The sequence below is a fragment of the Aethalodelphis obliquidens genome, unplaced genomic scaffold (assembly GCF_003676395.1).
Source record: "Aethalodelphis obliquidens isolate GAN/ISIS:26980383/991018 unplaced genomic scaffold, ASM367639v1 scaffold19, whole genome shotgun sequence".
Taxonomy (NCBI): Eukaryota; Metazoa; Chordata; class Mammalia; order Artiodactyla; family Delphinidae; genus Aethalodelphis; species Aethalodelphis obliquidens.
This window is the reverse complement of record NW_020837963.1, coordinates 3,302,922-3,319,900: the sequence shown is the minus strand read 5'-3', so window position 1 is coordinate 3,319,900 and position 16,979 is coordinate 3,302,922. Positions and strand designations below refer to the sequence as shown.

The following is a 16,979-nucleotide window of genomic DNA, read 5'->3' as shown; positions in this document are numbered from 1 at the left end:
TGAGGAGATGGAAGCAGAGAGATCGAGAAGGATCCAGTAAAAACATTGCCTGCCCCGTAAGATGAGCAGAGGTCATGAATAATAGAGAGAAATGGAGTCCTCTGAGTCCTGGGGGCCCGGCTTGTTTGGGGCCCTGCCCTCCTCAGGAAGGTCTCAGGCCCTGGGGGCATCGTTCACGGCCCTTGGGACTGTGAGGCTGGGGCATCTTTATGGGAGATGCCCCACCTGCCCCTGCAGTGAGGCCAGGTAGGAAAGAGATGCCAAGGGCTTGATGTCACCTGATTCTGCATGAAAGGGGGAGGGGGCGGGTGGGAAGGAGGATAGCCTGTCCTCAGTCCCCATGAATAAGTCATGAGACCCAAAGAGTACGGCAGGTGCAGAGGAGGGGGCCAGAAATAAAGCACCGAGGTTCTGCTCAGGGGCCAGCGAGGAGAGGGGAGCAGGGCAGCTGTGTGGGCATGTGTGGGCTCTGGCCCCCCCAGGCGTGTGCACGGGAGCTCCAGGTGAGAGGGCCGCGGGTCCAAGCAGGTGCAAAGGGGTGGGCACCGTGAGCCAGTGAGTGGCAGGAAGGGACAGCCGGCAAAATGATGCCCCAGAAGAGAAAGAGGAGGAAGGAGGACATCGACTTTCTAGGCCTGTATGAGCAGGAGCTGCTGAGCTACGCCTCAGAAGATGACGAAGAGGAGCTGGAGCACGAGTACTACAAGGCCAAAGGTGTGCGGGGTCCTGGCCTGCGGGGCGGGGGCGCAGGAGGGGCCCGCGGGGGCGGCACCATCCTGTCCCTGGCTTTGAGGGAGGAACTTTAGGTTCCAACCCAACCCCTTTCTCGTGGATTATCCTGTTGGGTCTATCCTACACCCCCTTGGGGTACACTGGGGCCTCCACTGTAGCGAGGGTCACAGAGCCTGATTGGCACAGAATAGACTAGAACCGAGTGCCCACACTCTCCAGGTCCTACACGTCCCAGAAGCCATGTTCGCGCCTGGTCTCTGAGGTGTGGCCTGCGTCAGGCTGTGCAGAGGCCTGTGGAAAGAGACCTGGTCATCAGCGGGTGCCGAGCAGGGGCTGGGGCCCGCTGCCCACCGCGGCCGATGGAGGTGAGGGCCTGGGGCTTTGCAAGGCGATGGCCCTGGCCCACATGGGAGGGCAGTTGGTGCTTTGGACCCGGGCCCAGTCCTTTCGGTCTCACCTTCCTCTGGGGTGTATGGGAGCTGCTTAGAAATGCTCTACCTTCTTGTCAGGTAAACCAGAGAAGGGGTGAACGGGGGGCCCAGGAGCCAGTGTTGGCTTTTGCGGAGAGATTCTTTTTGCTTTGCTGTTTTTGTTGGTGTTGTTTTACTTTCACAGTTAAAAAAAAATATGATTGACTGTGAATGCCCATAGGCAGCGGACTTTATCACTCATAGGTCTGTGTTACTCCTCAATGCTGCCTGCCTGGCCCCTGAAGGCATTTAAATTCTCAGCGCTTCCTCTAAACTGGCTCACTTCTCCCTGTAAGCACCAGACTGACTCCCCCATTCATTCAGCAGATAAGTACCGAATGCTTGCTCTGTGCCTGCCATGGGCTTGTTTGCCCTCCTTAATTCCTGTCTGCTGGGAGTTCCTTGATTATATCCGATTCTGTTGGGCTTGTGGCCTCAGCCATCCTGACCTCTGTGCGGGGGGTGGGGGTGGGGCTCCTTTATTTGTCCTGACTCCTAACCCAGCTCCCAGCACAGACCCCAGGCTCAGAGAAGGTGGTCACTGCTATGGCACTTTGAGGCTGTGACTCTGCTGAAGCCTCTTTCCTGGCGTGGTGTCCTGGGCACCTTCGGGGGTGGAGGTGGGTACTGTGGGGAGGAAAGAAGGACCTAGAACAAGTGAGGTATCGCTGCCTTTTCTCAGCGCGTGTGCTCCAAGCTCTGTCTGGTGGGGCTAGGGGCATTGAGGCTAGATGTGCGGGCAGCACCCATCACAAATACTCTCAGCTTTGGGGTGATTTGCCCCAGCCAGCACGCCTGCTGGTGAGAGCACTCGGAAACCTCTCATAGCCGCCATCCCATCCACTTCTGTTCATGGGTTCTGCCTGCCTTAGTGTGACGATGTGATCCTTCACAGCTTCCCTCTTCTTTTCACCCTTCTCAAAGCCTCTTTACTTCCATTCTCACTTGGAATCCTCAATATCCCCGAGAACAGTCAAGGCAGGTGTGATTAGTCTCAGGTTAAGGACTGAGGCTCCGAGAACTGACGTGATGTCAACAAGGTCACAAGCAGGAGAGACAGGAACTTCAACGGTTCCCAAGACAAGTCCCCACTTCAGGCCACGATGCTGTTCGATAGAATCATGTATTTAATGCATCAGGCACCACGCTGAGCACTTTACCCACGTGGATCGGTTTAATCTTCACAACAACCCAACAAGGTGGGTTGGGTTCTTAAAATCTGCTTTTTCAGGTGAGGAAACTGAGGCACAGGGAAGTTAAGTAACATGCCTAAGATCACAAAGCTAGGAAGTAACAGAGTTAGGATTTGAATCTTGCTGCTCCGGCTGGCCCTTACTCTGGTACTGTCCAATCTTGACTCTGCTGAAAATAGCTGGAGGAGAGCAGGCCAGGGTGGGTGCCATGCTGACATTTCTAAGAGACACAGACCCACTGACTCCGCAGTCAGCTACAGGAATGGGCGATAAATGTGTAAGATTCTGACAGTAGTCACTGTCTGAACTTTACCTGCACTGTCATTGTTACCCTCTCTGCTCTAGAACGATGTGTCGCCTACTCCCTTTGAGCACTGGGTTCTTGCATTTTGTGGAGAATCTTGATGAGTGTGATGGGGAAGAAGAAGGAAGAGGAGGAAGGCCTAGGTTTCCTTCTCTGTTGCTCAGGTCACCTCCAGGCTACACTGGAGATTACCAACAGCCAGAGGAAGGAGAGCAGCTTCCCTCCATGCTCTGAGGGTAGGCTGAGGCTGGTGCACTGGTCTACCTCCTGACTAATACAGGGCCCATGAGGGGAAGAGAGTGACTCCTACCAGAATCTGGGATCCGAAGGGACCTCAGAGGTCATGCTGCACAAGCTTCTAGCCCTGGGGCCCTTTCCTCTCCTGTATCCCAGACAGGGGGCTACCCAGCGTCTGTTGGAATACAGTTTCCCAAGGCAGCCTTCCTTCTTGGGGATGTTGTTAATGGAGATGATGGTAGTGATGTTGAAGATGATATTGATGTTGATGATGACAACAGTGGAGATGATGATGGTGATGTGATGATGGTAACAGTTTACCACTTATGGAATGTATATCTTTCATCCAGCTGCGAAGGAGTGTCTGTAAGATAAATTCCCAGAAGTGGAAATATGCTAGGTCAATGAGTATGAAAGTTGAAAACTTTGTTTTATTTGATTTAATCCTTATGATAATCCTTCAAGGAAGAAATTCTTTCTCTTTCGGTGATAAGGAAAATGAATCTCAGTAAGAAATTTGGTTGAAATCATACAGCCAGTATGGTAGAATTGAGATTTACATACTGGTCAATTTATTTCCATAGTCCACATTCATTTCATTGATTGTTTCATTCATTCATTTGTTTTTTCATTCATTCATCCATGTAATTATTTATCGAGCATCTCCCATTTGTCATGCTCTGTGCTAGAAGCAACCCTTGTTGCTGTTGACAGTTCTTCTTTGTGCTGACCAGGGGATGTTACTAGTTGGGACCCTCCTCTCTGGACCAAACAGAGTTTTGTGTCTTTCATGAGATACCTGTCTTCTCTAAGATAGTTCTTCAGCTGTCTGAACTTTTTAAATTAAAAATTTTAAATTGAAGAATAATATACATATTATATATATGTATATACAGCACATTATAGAATATATATAATATGTATGTGCACATATAAATTATATATGTAATATATATAATTAGCACAAAACTCAAAAAGGAACAGCTGATGAATTTTTACACATGTGCATGCTTGTGTAACAACCATTCAGAACAGGACACAACATTTCTAACCTCCTGAAAGCTCCTTTAAAATTCTTCCCAGAGGTAATGGCCCTCCTGATTCTATCACATACATTAGTTGTTTTTTTTTTTTTTTTTTTGCGGTACGTGGGCCCCTGACTGTTGTGGCCTCTCCCGTTACGGAGCACAGGCTCCGGACGCGCAGGCCCAGAGGCCATAGTTCACAAGCACAGCCGCTCCGCGGCACGCGGGATCCTCCCGGACCGGGGCACAAACCCGCGTCCCCTGCATCGGCAGGCGGACTCTCAACAACTGCGCCACCAGGGAAGCCCCACATACATTAGTTTTTTGCTCTTGAGCTTCATATAAACGGAATCACACAGTACACACATTTTTGTGTGTCTAGCTTCTCTTTCACTCAACATTATATCCGAGAGATTTATCCATGTTGTGACTTGTTATATATTTTGTTCTTTTTTATTATTTGTGTACTACTGCATTTTATAAATATATCACCATTTGCTTAACCATTCTATTGATGGAATTTGGGGTTATTTCCAGTTTTTAGCTATTATGGATAAAGCTGCTACAGATCTTGTACCCATTTTTGGATGGACACATGCACTCATTTCTCCTGGATTTATAATTGGAAGTAGAATCACTGAGCCATAGGGTGGGCTTATGTTTAGTTGCCAGGACTTGTACCAATCTATACTCCCACCAGCAATGTATGAGCGTGCCAATGGCCCCACACTCTTGACAATACTTAGTATTTGTCCATCTTTTTAATTTTAGCCATTCTGGTGGGTACATGTAGTGTCTCATGGTAATTTTAATTTGCATTTCCCTTATGAATAATGATGCTGAGCCCTTTTCCCTATGTTTATGGGCCATTTGGATATCCTCTTTTATGACATGCCTATTTAAGTCTTTTGCCCATTTTTCAACTTTATTGAAATATAATTAACAATAAAAGGAATCTACTTTAAAAGTGCCATTTGATGGGTATTGACAAATGTACACATCTATGTAACCACTAGCACCATTTATCTATAGGGCATTTAAATTATCCCTCAAAAGTTCCACGTGCCCCTTCCCAGGCAATTCCCCCTAACTTCAACCCTAGGCAACCATGCTCTGCTTTCTGTTAAAACAGATTAAAGTTCACAGAGCTGGCATTACATATCGTGTAGTGCTTTGTGTTTGACTTCTTTTGCTCCACATCGTGTGTCTGAGATTCATCCGTATTGCATATGTCAGTTGTTCGTTCCTTTTTATCACTGAGTAGGATTCCACTGTCTGGATATACCACACTTTTAAAAATTCATTCACTTGTTGATACATTTAGGTTGTTTTTCCAGTTTAGAGCTATTATGAATACAGCTGCTATGAAAGTGTGTGTGCAGATCTTTGTGTGGACATGTTCTTATTTCTCTTGGGTAAATACCTAAAAGGGGAATTTCTGGGTCTTATGGTAAGTGTATGTTTATCTTTAAAACAAATTATTGCCCATTAAAGCAATTGTCTGGTCTTTCTTTTTCTTACTGATTTGTGTGAATTCTTTACATTTTCTGAGTATGAGTCCATTTTTGGCGACAGGCAGACCCCGGAGATATTGTGGATTCGGTTCCAGAGCCCAGCAAGGTAGCAAATATCACAATAAAGCGAGTCATACCAATTTTTTGGTTTCCCAGTGCATATGAAAGTTATGTTTCACACCATACTGTAGTCTATTAAGTGTACAATAGCATTATGTCTAAAAAATGTACATACCTTAATTTAGAAATACATTATTGCTAAAAAATATGCTAACCATCGTCTGAGCCTTCGGCAAGTCAATCTTTTTACAGTAGTAACATCAAAGATTACTGATCATAGATCATAACAAATATAATAATAATGAAAAAGTTTGAAATATTGCGAGAATTACCAAAACGTGACAGAGACAGGCGTGAGCAAATGCTGAGTGAGCAAATGCTGTTGGAAAAATGGCACCGATAGACCTGCTTGACACAGGGTGGCCACAAACCCTCCATTTGTAAGAAACATGATATCTGTAAAGCACAATAAAGGGAATTGTGATAAAACAAGGTATTATGTGGGATGCCTGTGTGTGCATTCCAAATATCTTCTAGTCTGTGGCTTGCCTTTTCATTCTCCTGATGGTCTTAATTTTAACTGTCTAATTTATCATTTTTTAATGGTTAGTGTCCTATTTGAGAAGTAGCTCTATACACTTGGGGCAGCTATGGAGGTAGTTTCTTTATCCCTCTCTCATACCCCAGACTCCTTTCTCTAAACCAGGCATCTCCAGGCCTGTATGTCTTCTCTCATGTGATGTGGTTCTAGAATTTCCACCGTGCTGGTCATTTTCCTATGAACACTCAGTTGGGAAACATCCTTGTATATGTGCAAACCATATGGGCAACACTTCAGGTCCTGGAGTTATCTCAGGGAGGGCTCTAGGAGTTGTTTGCCGATCAGGAATCCCTGTGGTGTAGACTGTGAAGAATGAAGGCTTTGGTTATCACAAGAGACAGGGAGTCACACAAATGTACTGCTTCCTTTCTCCCCCTCACGGGGACCTTCATCAGAACCAGGGACGTCAAAAGAAAAGACACCAACAGCAAACAGAACAAGCTTCAAGGGGACAAAGAGAGGGGAATTCCGTGCCCCTGCCTACAGGGACTCACTGGCAAAGTTCTGCATCCCCCCCACTAAGATGTGTTATCCTGAGATTGCCATGGCAACACCCAGGAGGTCACAGGAAGTGAGGCCTGCAAGGCAGCCTTGTGTAGAGGGCAGAGAGAAAGGTGAGAGCCAGGGGCGGGCTCTGAAGAAGGTCTTGGCTAGGATGGCACCCATGTGCTGTGCTGGAAAGATCACAGACAGGCGTTGGGAGGCCTTGGGCTGGGCTCTGGTGTTGACATTGTGTGTTGTGTGACCTGGGCTTGTCCCCTTGCCTGCAGGTTCCTTACCTGTAGAATGAATGTGCAGCATTAAGTGGGAGATTGTGGCCTCACAGCAGGGCTTGGTGTGGGTCTGACCCTGGCTCAGAGGCTTGCGGGCTGAAGCAGGGGTCCAGAGCATGCTCTGGGGCTGGGCATCCCCCTGTGGATCCGGCCTGCCATGGCTTCTCCGAGTCCACATAGGATTCTGGGCTTTCTTCTGAGCCTGCGGTCTGTCTTTTTTCCTCCTGCAGTGTACGAGGTGGTCACAGCCACGGGGGATGTTCGTGGCGCAGGGACCAGTGCCAATGTCTTCATCACCCTTTTTGGAGAGAATGGGCTCTCTCCCAAGCTCCATCTTACCAGCAAGTGAGTACCAACTCAGCCTTGGTGGGGTCCTGGGCTGTTAGTGGGGGTTGATAAAGTTCTGGAACCCATGAGAGAAGACAGGTGTGTCCACAGGTGTATTAAGTGGTGTGGGCCTTGCTAACAACCAATCACGTGCCAGCCAGGCCCCTCCCAGTGATTTCCTTAGCTCCTCTCTTGATTTTTTTGTGTATAGTAATGCTTACTTTGGCTCTCAGAATTCCCAAGGATTCATATTAGCTGTCCTTTGATGTGAGAGCATAAGCCCTCAGCATCAAGAAACCTGGTCTAGGCCCAGCTTTACCATTTAGTTGCCACATAACTTTGTTCAAATCTCTTGGCATCCAAAGCTTTGGCTTCCTCATATGTCATCTGGAAGTGATAATCCTCATCTTACCAAACTCATAGGACTTTGGGGAAGAGGGGACAAGGCCATGCATGTGAGGGAGCCACAAGCTTAAATGCTCTGCACCTACGTCTCACCTGGGACCAGCATCAAACTGAACCTGCCTGCCCGCTAACACACACTCAAGTCAGTGCGTGTGTTTGTGTAGATGTGCTTGTGTGTGCGTGTGTGTGCACACTTGTGCCCTCCATTTCATTGTGTCCCATTGAGAGCAGAGGCTGCTGTCTCTTCCTTTCCATCCCCTTCCCCCCACCACACAGGTGCACACACAGTTACTACACATGGCAACATTCTAGCAGAATCATGGCATTCCAGAGATGGCCAGGGACCTCACTGGTGGCCTGGGCAGCTGTATTTCACCCTGTGCTGAGTGGAACAGGGGATTGGTCAGCTGGTTTTGGGCTCCCAATACCCTAGCATTCCTCCCCCTGGAGGAGCTTGACTTATGTTTATCATATCCACCGACTTTCTCAGTCAGATACTCTTTGCACCGTGGGCTCTGTAGCCAAGAAAAACTTGAAAACAACTAAATCTATTCCAACCTGCTCACGGGGCATCTGGGGCCTAGAGGGGAGTGGTGAGCAACTCTGAGTCATGGAACTTTTGATGGTAAAGCTGGTCCTCAAACCCCAGGGTCTTGATGCAGACATTTCCTCAAGCACATGACCCCGTGGCCCTAGAGGATGTGTGGGAGACTCCCCTGCAGGCCTCCTGGGGCTCCAGGGTGTGACCTCTGGGGTTTATAGCTTGACACCTCCAGGGGCGGCAGGCGAAGCAGTAGAAAGGTGGGTCCACAGGCCAGGAGATCCACAAACTCTGTGCTTAGCAGACGGACCAGGCCCCAGTGGATCACATTTACCCTGAGGGCAGCCTCTGGTGTAAATGCGGCAGCGTTGAGGCAGGCGTAACGTCCTATTTTGTCCATTTCCGCAGAACAGGGTACCTGCCCTCTTGTACTGCTTACACTGCCGAGTGACTCGCTTGTGGAAGCCCTTTGCTCCAGTGCTGTGGGCACGGTAAAGAGAATACATGAAATCCATCCTCTGCCATGTGTCCTCCCCGGAGTGCACCCCTCTAGGGAGAAGCCACTAGACCCTGGGGAGTTGGCCAGCTTCGTATCTGGAGTCCCCAGCCTGTCTTTTTTTTTTTTTTTTTTTAACAAAAAGAGCCATTTCCCCTCTTGTGGTGGTTCCTCACTGGCTTTCCTCCTTTCATGCACCTGGACCCTCAGACTCTCCCCCCTCACCTTTTTCCTCTGTCAAAACACCTTCTCAGGAAGGTCCCCAGAGTCAACTTTTATAACCGCCTGTGAAGGTCTGTCACTGTGTCCCCTCGCCCTGGGAGTCTGAGTTCCAGCCTTCCTTCTCAGTGGGAAGGAAATCTGCGTCATGGTGAAGGGTCTCAGGCACGACTGAGCTGGCAGGGCCAGCAGGTCTCCGGGTGCTTCTGAAGCCACACAGAGGCAGCCAGCTTCGCTGAGATAGCCTGCATGTAGGAATCAACTTCCCCCCAATTACTCCACGGGTCTGCTGGTAGGGGTCCCTCCTGTACCTGTGTCCTGCTCCAGCAGGGCATCAAGGGCACAGATTAGGCCAATCCGGCTGGTCCAGAGGGTTCTTCAGGAGCCCGCAGGAAATGGGTAGTTTCAGGGATACAGGCACGTTTGCAGCATCAGCTGTATGTCCTTGGAGAGGCTGGAGAGGTGATGCATAGCGGGATGCATAGGTGGACCCAGAGGATGATGGGAGGTCCGTTTTGTGCCTGCAGCACCTATCCCAGTGCTTTGCAAATAGAGCTCACTAGACGATTTGGTATCAGCGTGGCTAGGATAGGACTTTACAGGGAAGGATATGTGATCTGGACCTCGACAGGTGAAAAGGACTCATAGAGGAGGGGCAGAAAGAGGGTACTTTAGATGAGGGGGAACAGCTGAAAAAGTATGGAGGCCACAAGGGACACTGCAGACCAATGGGGGCTGGATGGGGACTTACCAGCTGCATGGAGGGGCAGAGAGGAGGGAGGTGGGAAAGGCAGGGGAGGACCAGACTGGAGAAAGCCTTGTGGAGGCTTGATGTACGGTGCAGACAAGAAGGGTTAATCTGACTGCGGTGAGCAGGGTAAACGGGGAGAGAGGAGACCAGAGTCTGGCTGCTGCAAGACCCGAGAAATTGTCTATAAAGAGAATCGCATAGACACAATCCTCACCATCTGAGACCCTTCCAATTCAAGATGGAGATCTCGAGTCTGGGAGGGGAGTACTGCTTTCCGAGGAAGTCCAGGTTGCCGTGTAACCAGCATGCAGAGGCCACGGAGGTCCCCGAGCTCTGTGAGATTTAGATGCAGTTAGCCCAGCCCAGCCCTCACCCTCAGCAGTCCCTGGGGTCTGGCCCACTGGTCTCGCGATCTCCTGTCCTCTCACTGTCTGCTGCTGTTCCCTCCTGGCCACACTGTGTCACCCCAAACCCACACCCACACCCCTGTGTCAACTGGAACTGAGCTCCTTTTCCTTGTTTTACACCCACAAACACGCACACATACATCCACGCAAGCACACATATACACATGCACACATGCACACACGCACACACAAACTACAAGGCATTTTGGTGTGCATCAGACTTCACTGATAACTCGGGGTGCCAGAGTTCACGTGGAAGCAACACAGACAACTTAAAGTGGAATACTAGATAGACGCCCCGCCTGCCCGCACCAAGGTCTTAAAGTTAAGCCACCACCCTTCCTGGAAGTTCTCCCCAAACCCTTTCTCTGCAGCCTCTGGCCGTGTCTCTCACCCCACCTTTCTCTCCTGCCTCTCCCTCGTCCTCTTTCTTCTCTCTCCCACCAATTCCACTCTTTCTTGTGGCCTTTCTCCTCTGCCCCAGGCCTTTACCTTCTACTCCCGGGTGGCTTATTAGGATTTTTTATTCTCCAAAACAAAATAATTCCTGCCTCAAGAAGAACCTCGGTGCCTGACGTTAAAATGCGGACGGGTCTCACCCTCATGGTCTGGGGTCTAAATTCTTCGGCACACGTTGGACCCTCTCTTAGGCAGCAAAGAGTGGGACACGTTCACTTCATTCCCCTGCTAGCTGACCTCCGCCCTGACCTCCACACTAGCGAAGTACCAATGGATCCCAGAGGAAGCCCCCTTCCCCGTTACCCAGGACCACCCCCAACAATGAGTCACATGCTTAGGATATGGCAAAAGGATGGGATCTCATGTATCTTCTGGAACACGGTTCTCCCATTGAGAATTCACCAACTGCAAGTGTGGTAGAATCCTGGCATTTTAGTCTGCTGGCTCTGCCCAGGGGGTAGCTAAAATGCCCTGTGCTGCCTGGAAAGGGTGGGATCCCTGTGGAACGGCAGGCACGGGCAGGGAGCTGTGTCCTGCATTTGAGGATTGACCAGGAGCTGTGGAAAACCTGCCATCTCCCACAAGGAAATGTGAAGAAGTGTCTATTTCTGATGTTTCTTTGGCCAGGGACCTCTGTCGTTTGCTGTTTCCACACTGCCTTCAGTCAGTTTTCTGAAACCCACCAACATTTGCATTCTGACTTATTGGAAGGGGGGATTTCGGAGTCTGACCTCAAGTGGGCTGGGGTTGAAGCTCATCTGGGATTGTTTTGGCCCCTCCCTGAGAGGGGAGAGTCTGTAGAGCCCTGTCTCTGCAGTCCTTTGCTTTCCCTTCTCTGAAGAGAGACCCCTGAAATGCAGAAGGCTTTGCTCTTGTCCGCCAGGATATTGGTCTCCATGTCGTAAACACTGTGGATGATTGCGTCACATCCTGTGGTGCCCTGGATGCTCCAGTGTGGTCCTGAGAGAGTGTGGAGCACGCCTTCTGCCCATCCTGGCAAACCTTTCCTCCTCGTTTCCCTTCTTCCACCTCGCTTTTTAAAATGTCTTTTTTGAGTGACTGTAAAGCAGCATGGTCGATTATTTAACAAACACGCTGGAAAGCGCCAACCCACATTCCACTTGGTTGTGCGCGCAGGGCCTTTTTGAAGGTGCAGAGATCCCCTTGCTGGATGCAGCTGCTGGAGCTGGAACTCTTATGAGAAGCACCCTAAAAAGCCAGCTGCTTTCCGTCCAAATCACACCTTGTGTTTTCTTTTCCAAATCACCCTCCACTTCCCCTACTCGTTGGCATTGGTTGTTTCCCAAATTCCATGCACCCTCAGCAGATGAAGCCTAGCGAGCCTCAAATTCATTCCGAAGAATTCACCACAAGCAGCTGTGGGCTGGATGGAGCGGGGGGTTCTGAAACAGGGGACTGTACTTTTTTCATAATTATGAAATCAAGATGTGCTTCCTTCAGAAAACTGAAAAAAATGAACACAAGAATAAATAACCAGCACTTCATAATAGTCTTATTATATAGACATGATGTTTTTGTATAAATCCTCCCCCTCTTTATTGTTTTTAAATGAACTTGGTGTCCTTTTTGTATTAGTTGTTGTTTATACATTCTATTTTTAACCTGCTTTTTCTTTTAAGCCTATTTCATAAACCTGTTTCTGTTGTATTAAATACTCTTTCACAATAGGATTTTTAATGGCTGCATAATATTCCATCATAGAGCTTCCCAGGGTGACTGCTTTGTAGGGTATTTATATGATATAGAGACTCCTGTCTATTCTAAAAATCGATTTCCTTGTCTTGTATACTGAAACAGAAAATACCTCTTATTCATTTCCTTGTTTCCCATTCACACAGTCCTGATGCACATAATCGATGTTCACGTGTTTTGCAAGTCATTTAACAACTGCTTTGACTCTGCAACAGAATACAGGCCATGTTGTCACTCGCCCTTGGAAGTGAGATTCTGACAGGTCCATGTCGCCAGCCTGGGGGCGGGCCTTTTCACTCCAGCAAAACCCGGAATTTCCCGCCACTCTCTCCTCCCTCCTGTTCCCCAGGCTACACCACTGGGGGCTCTTCTCCCTGACAAGGTGGCCTCGTTGCACATTTTTACCTGATTTTGTGAGCTCTGCACTGCTTTAGGAGGGCCCTGGGCCCCATGTCTCATGCTGTGCCCACCATAAGGAAATATCTCCCCAGACCAGACTGTTTGCCAGAGTGGGTCTGTTTGCAGAATCACAGCTTCTGGGTCTCTAGAACCTTAAAAGCCTTCTGTTACTGAGAGAGTCTGAGCCTTTGCTGCCTTGGGGAGAAGGCCTTTCACCTCTCACTTTATTTTGAAACATGTGATGGCCAATGAACAGACATATCTTCTGCGTTTTTCTTTTCCTATGGGCTGTGTGCTGGTGCTGAAAGCCCTGGCCGGGAGCGCTGAGGGAGGTCCACAGCTCTCAGCCCTGTGAGGCCTTCACTGTGGTAGCAGGAAGAGCTGCAAGCAGGCCTGGGCTCAAACGGCAGGCGTCCTGGCCTACACAGAGGACAGAGCAGATGTCCACGTGAGATTCAGGTTTCCACTCCCAGAGGACTCGGTGCTCCAGCCTTCCTGTGTCTAAGCTGATGGATGCTAGGACGCTCCCGAGTCTGGACTTGCTTGGGCATCTCATTGAGAAACATCTCAGGTGCACTTGCTTCTGTTTGCACCCTCTGTGGGATGCCAGACATGCATTCCCTCACTGCCCCCACTTCCCTGGTCACTGGTTTGTGTTGAATGTTTCCTTCCTTGGAATGGCAGGACCATGGCCCACCACCCAAGGTTTGCATCCACTTGGGGCTGCCATTGCAACTCTTCCCAGCAAGAGCAAGGCAGGTGAGGAGGAGGGGCCAGGAGGCCTGCAGACCCAAGAGCACCATGGCATTTATCACACCTTCCTTCCTCCTCCACTCTCCCAACCCAGAGCAACCACAGAGCATTGGATCATGACTTTGGGAGCCAGGTTCTGGTCCCAGCTCTGCTACCAACTAGCAATTTACTTGTTTGTAAAAGGGGGCTAATGTTGCCCACCATGCTTGCCTTAATGATACATAGCAAGGATCCCATAAGAACCTGGGCGTGAAAGCAAGGAATGAATACTAACCATCCTTGCCCTCCACCTCTCCAAACCATGTCAGAAAGGAATCTCAGAATGGGATTGGCTGGCAGTAGCACTTCCTGGAGTGGGATGGTGGAGGAAGTAGGGGGATGCCAGCCTTTGGCTCTCCTCCAGGGCCTGTGAACCAAGTGCTGGTCTGTGCTAACTGTGCACACCTTCATTGCAGGAGCAAATCCGCCTTTGAGAAAGCCAATGTCGATGTGTTCCGGGTGAGAACCAATAATGTGGGCCTCATCTACAAAATCAGGTGAGAACTTGGCCCCTGACCAGGTTGGGTGAGAGGAAGGCAAGTAGAATAGGAACTGATTTCACTACTGACACTTTTGGGTGTTGATTGCTCTCCTGACGTCATCCGAGGGGTGACCAAAGGCCCAAATCTTTCCCTCCCACTCTGAGTCATTGTGCCCTAAATTTGCCCATTAGAGTTTCACTTCTTTGGGTTAAGACAGCTTGAGACAATTTTTCACACACTTGGGAAATATGCTCTGAGAAACCCTAGCAAAGTGGTTAGTAGGCTCAGTCCAGATTGCCTTCGTTCAAATTTCTGCCCTGCCATTTACCAGTTGTGGGACTTTGGGAAGGTTTCCTCTCCAGGCCTCAGTTTCCTTGTCTGTAATAATGGTGCCCAGCTCCTAAGGCACCATTAGAGTTAGTAAGAATTCAATGAGTCAGTGTTTAGAATATTAACTGGCATACAGTAAGCGCCCAGTGAGTGTTAGAGATGCCAGGTCACATTGCAGGATGCCTTTTCACAGAGATCTCCCCTAATCTTGCTCTGTCTGGTGGAGTTTTTGTGAATGTGTGGGGAGGGATAACTCTGCCAGCCTGGTTGCTAAGGAACAGCCTTCAATTGCCCCTGTTTGCCCCCCTCCACCTACTGCCACCCCCAATCAAGTCATGCCCATTTGCCAGCATGTCAAGATCACTTATGGTCTGACTGTACCCAGACTAGAGGGCCTGGACAGAAGGGAAATGCTGCCTCCATTCAGTCCTTGTTTTTTTTTTTTCCTCCCACTAGAAAATATAGGGCCATGAACTCTCTTTACTGGGAAAATAAGGGACTTATGAGGGCCCTGGCACCGGTTGTGTGGGGAAAGGGGGTTATGAACACGGAAGGGGCTCTTATGGGGGAGGGTCGGGAAGAAGGTGTCAGTGTGTGGGAAAGGCAGCCACTAAGCTGAGGTCCACTATGTGCCAGGCTCCATGCCGGGCAGAGCCATGCATCCTTGGGTATATCATGTGTGTCATCCATGTGTGTGTTGTCTTGGACTGTGGTTGTCCCGTTAAGACCTGCAAGTTGTAAGGCCTCACTGTGATGGGATGCTTGGTGCTAAGTGAGGTCGTCCAAGGGTCAAGTTCTGGGGAAGAAACTGGGCCTCAAAGAGAAAACTGGACTGCCAATGATGAAGAGGACTGTAGGAAGTGGCAGAAGATAATGGGGGCCAGATTTTGAAAAGTCTGGATCTCTGCTGCCCAGCTCAGCAGCCCCTGGCCCCACGGCGCTATTGATCACTCTAATGTGACTAGCCCAAACCAGATGCACTGTGTGTGCAAAAACACACCAGGTCTTTGAAAAACTAGTATGAAGTAAAGGATGTAAGATAGCTCATTAATAGATGTTTACACAGTTACCCACTGAAATGATAAGTGGATTAAACAAATTATATTATTAAAATTAGTTTCACCAGTGTCTTTCTTTTTCAATGTGGCTACTAGAAAATCTAAAATTACCTATCTGGCTCACACATGAAGCTCAAGTGATATTTCTATGGGGCAACACCAGTCCATGTGGCCATGGGGGATACTCTGGGTGGTGGGACTGAGTATCTGGGGTGCGGGGGTGTGTCTGGGAGTCAGGGAGAGAGGGGAAGCTCAAGATGGTCCCACTGCAAGCCTTAGCAATCCTGGATTTTCCATGGAAGGCAATATCTCCTTGTGGGCAATGTAACGATGCAATATTCATTCATAAGCTCATCCACCTTGCAAGGAGTCCCCACTTTGTAGATAAACTGAGGTTGGAGAGGTAAAGTAACAACAACATCAAAATGATTAAACCTCTCTTTGGAACATACATTGGGGTATTTCAGTATGGAAGGGGCGTCGTTTCTGTTCTGCCAGTGACGGTGCGGGTGTCTGTTTCTGCACCAGGATCGAGCATGACAACACAGGCTTGAACGCCAGCTGGTACCTGGACCGTGTGATTGTGACCGACATGAAGCGGCCTCACCTCCGTTACTACTTCAACTGCAACAACTGGCTGAGCAAGGTGGAGGGTGACCGCCAGTGGTGTCGCGACCTGTTGGCCAGCTTCAACCCCATGGACGTGCCCAGAGGTCAGTGCCCAGGCTGGCTTGCCCACCATCCCTCCCTGCCTGCACTGGGCTCACCCAGGCCTCTGTCTTGTTCTGGGCAGCCCCATCACCCCTTGCCACCTCTTCCTGTTGGCTAGGGCCCAGGGGAAGCCCCAGCTTTTCCTTGGGTCCCTCCCAAGAGCAAGTTCTGGGGGCTCATGGAAGTGGGAGATGCAGGAGGTCCTGGAGCCGTGATGGAGGAATGGGCACAGCCCTGAGTGTACCCTATGTTTTCAACAGCTCTTGTTGATGAGTATCTATGGAGCGTTCTCTCTGAGTTCAAAGGCAGTTTTCCCTGTCTTCCTGTTCCCTAACTTTTTTTCTGATGACCAAGGAAGGTGAGTTCCAGCCAGGGGGGCATGGTGGATGTGAATCGCAATCTACAGCTTCCAGAGTTCCATCGTGCTGCCCCCAACTCCTCCTGTTTTTATGAGGAGTGAAACAACTTATTTCAAGTACATTTGGCCCAAATCCTTAAATTCAGTCATTTTTAGCTCTACAGGAAAAATGGGAGGCAGGGGATCAAAGCATATAAAAATACACGTTGTATCTCATGTCCTATTTTATCACTCCTTTGTCACCTAAAGTCCTGACCTCACCTCACCCCATTATTGAACATATTTGTCTTTTCAAATAAGGGGACATCACATGTGGGTACCATCATCATAATAGCCTGATTGCACACAGTCATGGGCCATCGGAGGGGGAAGGAACTTGGAGGCCAGGAGAAGAGAAGTGACTTTCCCACGGTCACCCAGTAGAACACATTTCACCTCCCAGCATGTACCCAGTGGTCTCCAAGTGCCACTGGCTCTTGCACGCCAGCTGAGCACATAAACATATCCTCTCTTCCAATGGACTTCAGCTCTCAATTTCTCTGTCTACCTCTTATGTCCCACCTCCCAGCTGACCTTGAACACTTGCCTCATTCCTCTGTTGTCCCCATCACAATAACCTGCA

General features: G+C 49.3%; 1 protein-coding gene across 1 annotated transcript in view; it reads left to right on the top strand.

Annotated features, from left to right (window-relative positions):
• The first annotated feature begins 584 nt into the window (after positions 1-584).
• LOXHD1 (lipoxygenase homology PLAT domains 1) overlaps positions 585-16,979 on the top strand; it is a 202,399-nt gene continuing 186,004 nt past the window's right edge. The window contains exons 1-4 of the mRNA XM_027118420.1: positions 585-714; positions 7,140-7,254; positions 13,835-13,915; positions 15,817-16,001. Coding sequence (XP_026974221.1) covers positions 585-714; positions 7,140-7,254; positions 13,835-13,915; positions 15,817-16,001 — 511 coding nt within the window. The remainder of the gene's footprint in view (positions 715-7,139; positions 7,255-13,834; positions 13,916-15,816; positions 16,002-16,979) is intronic.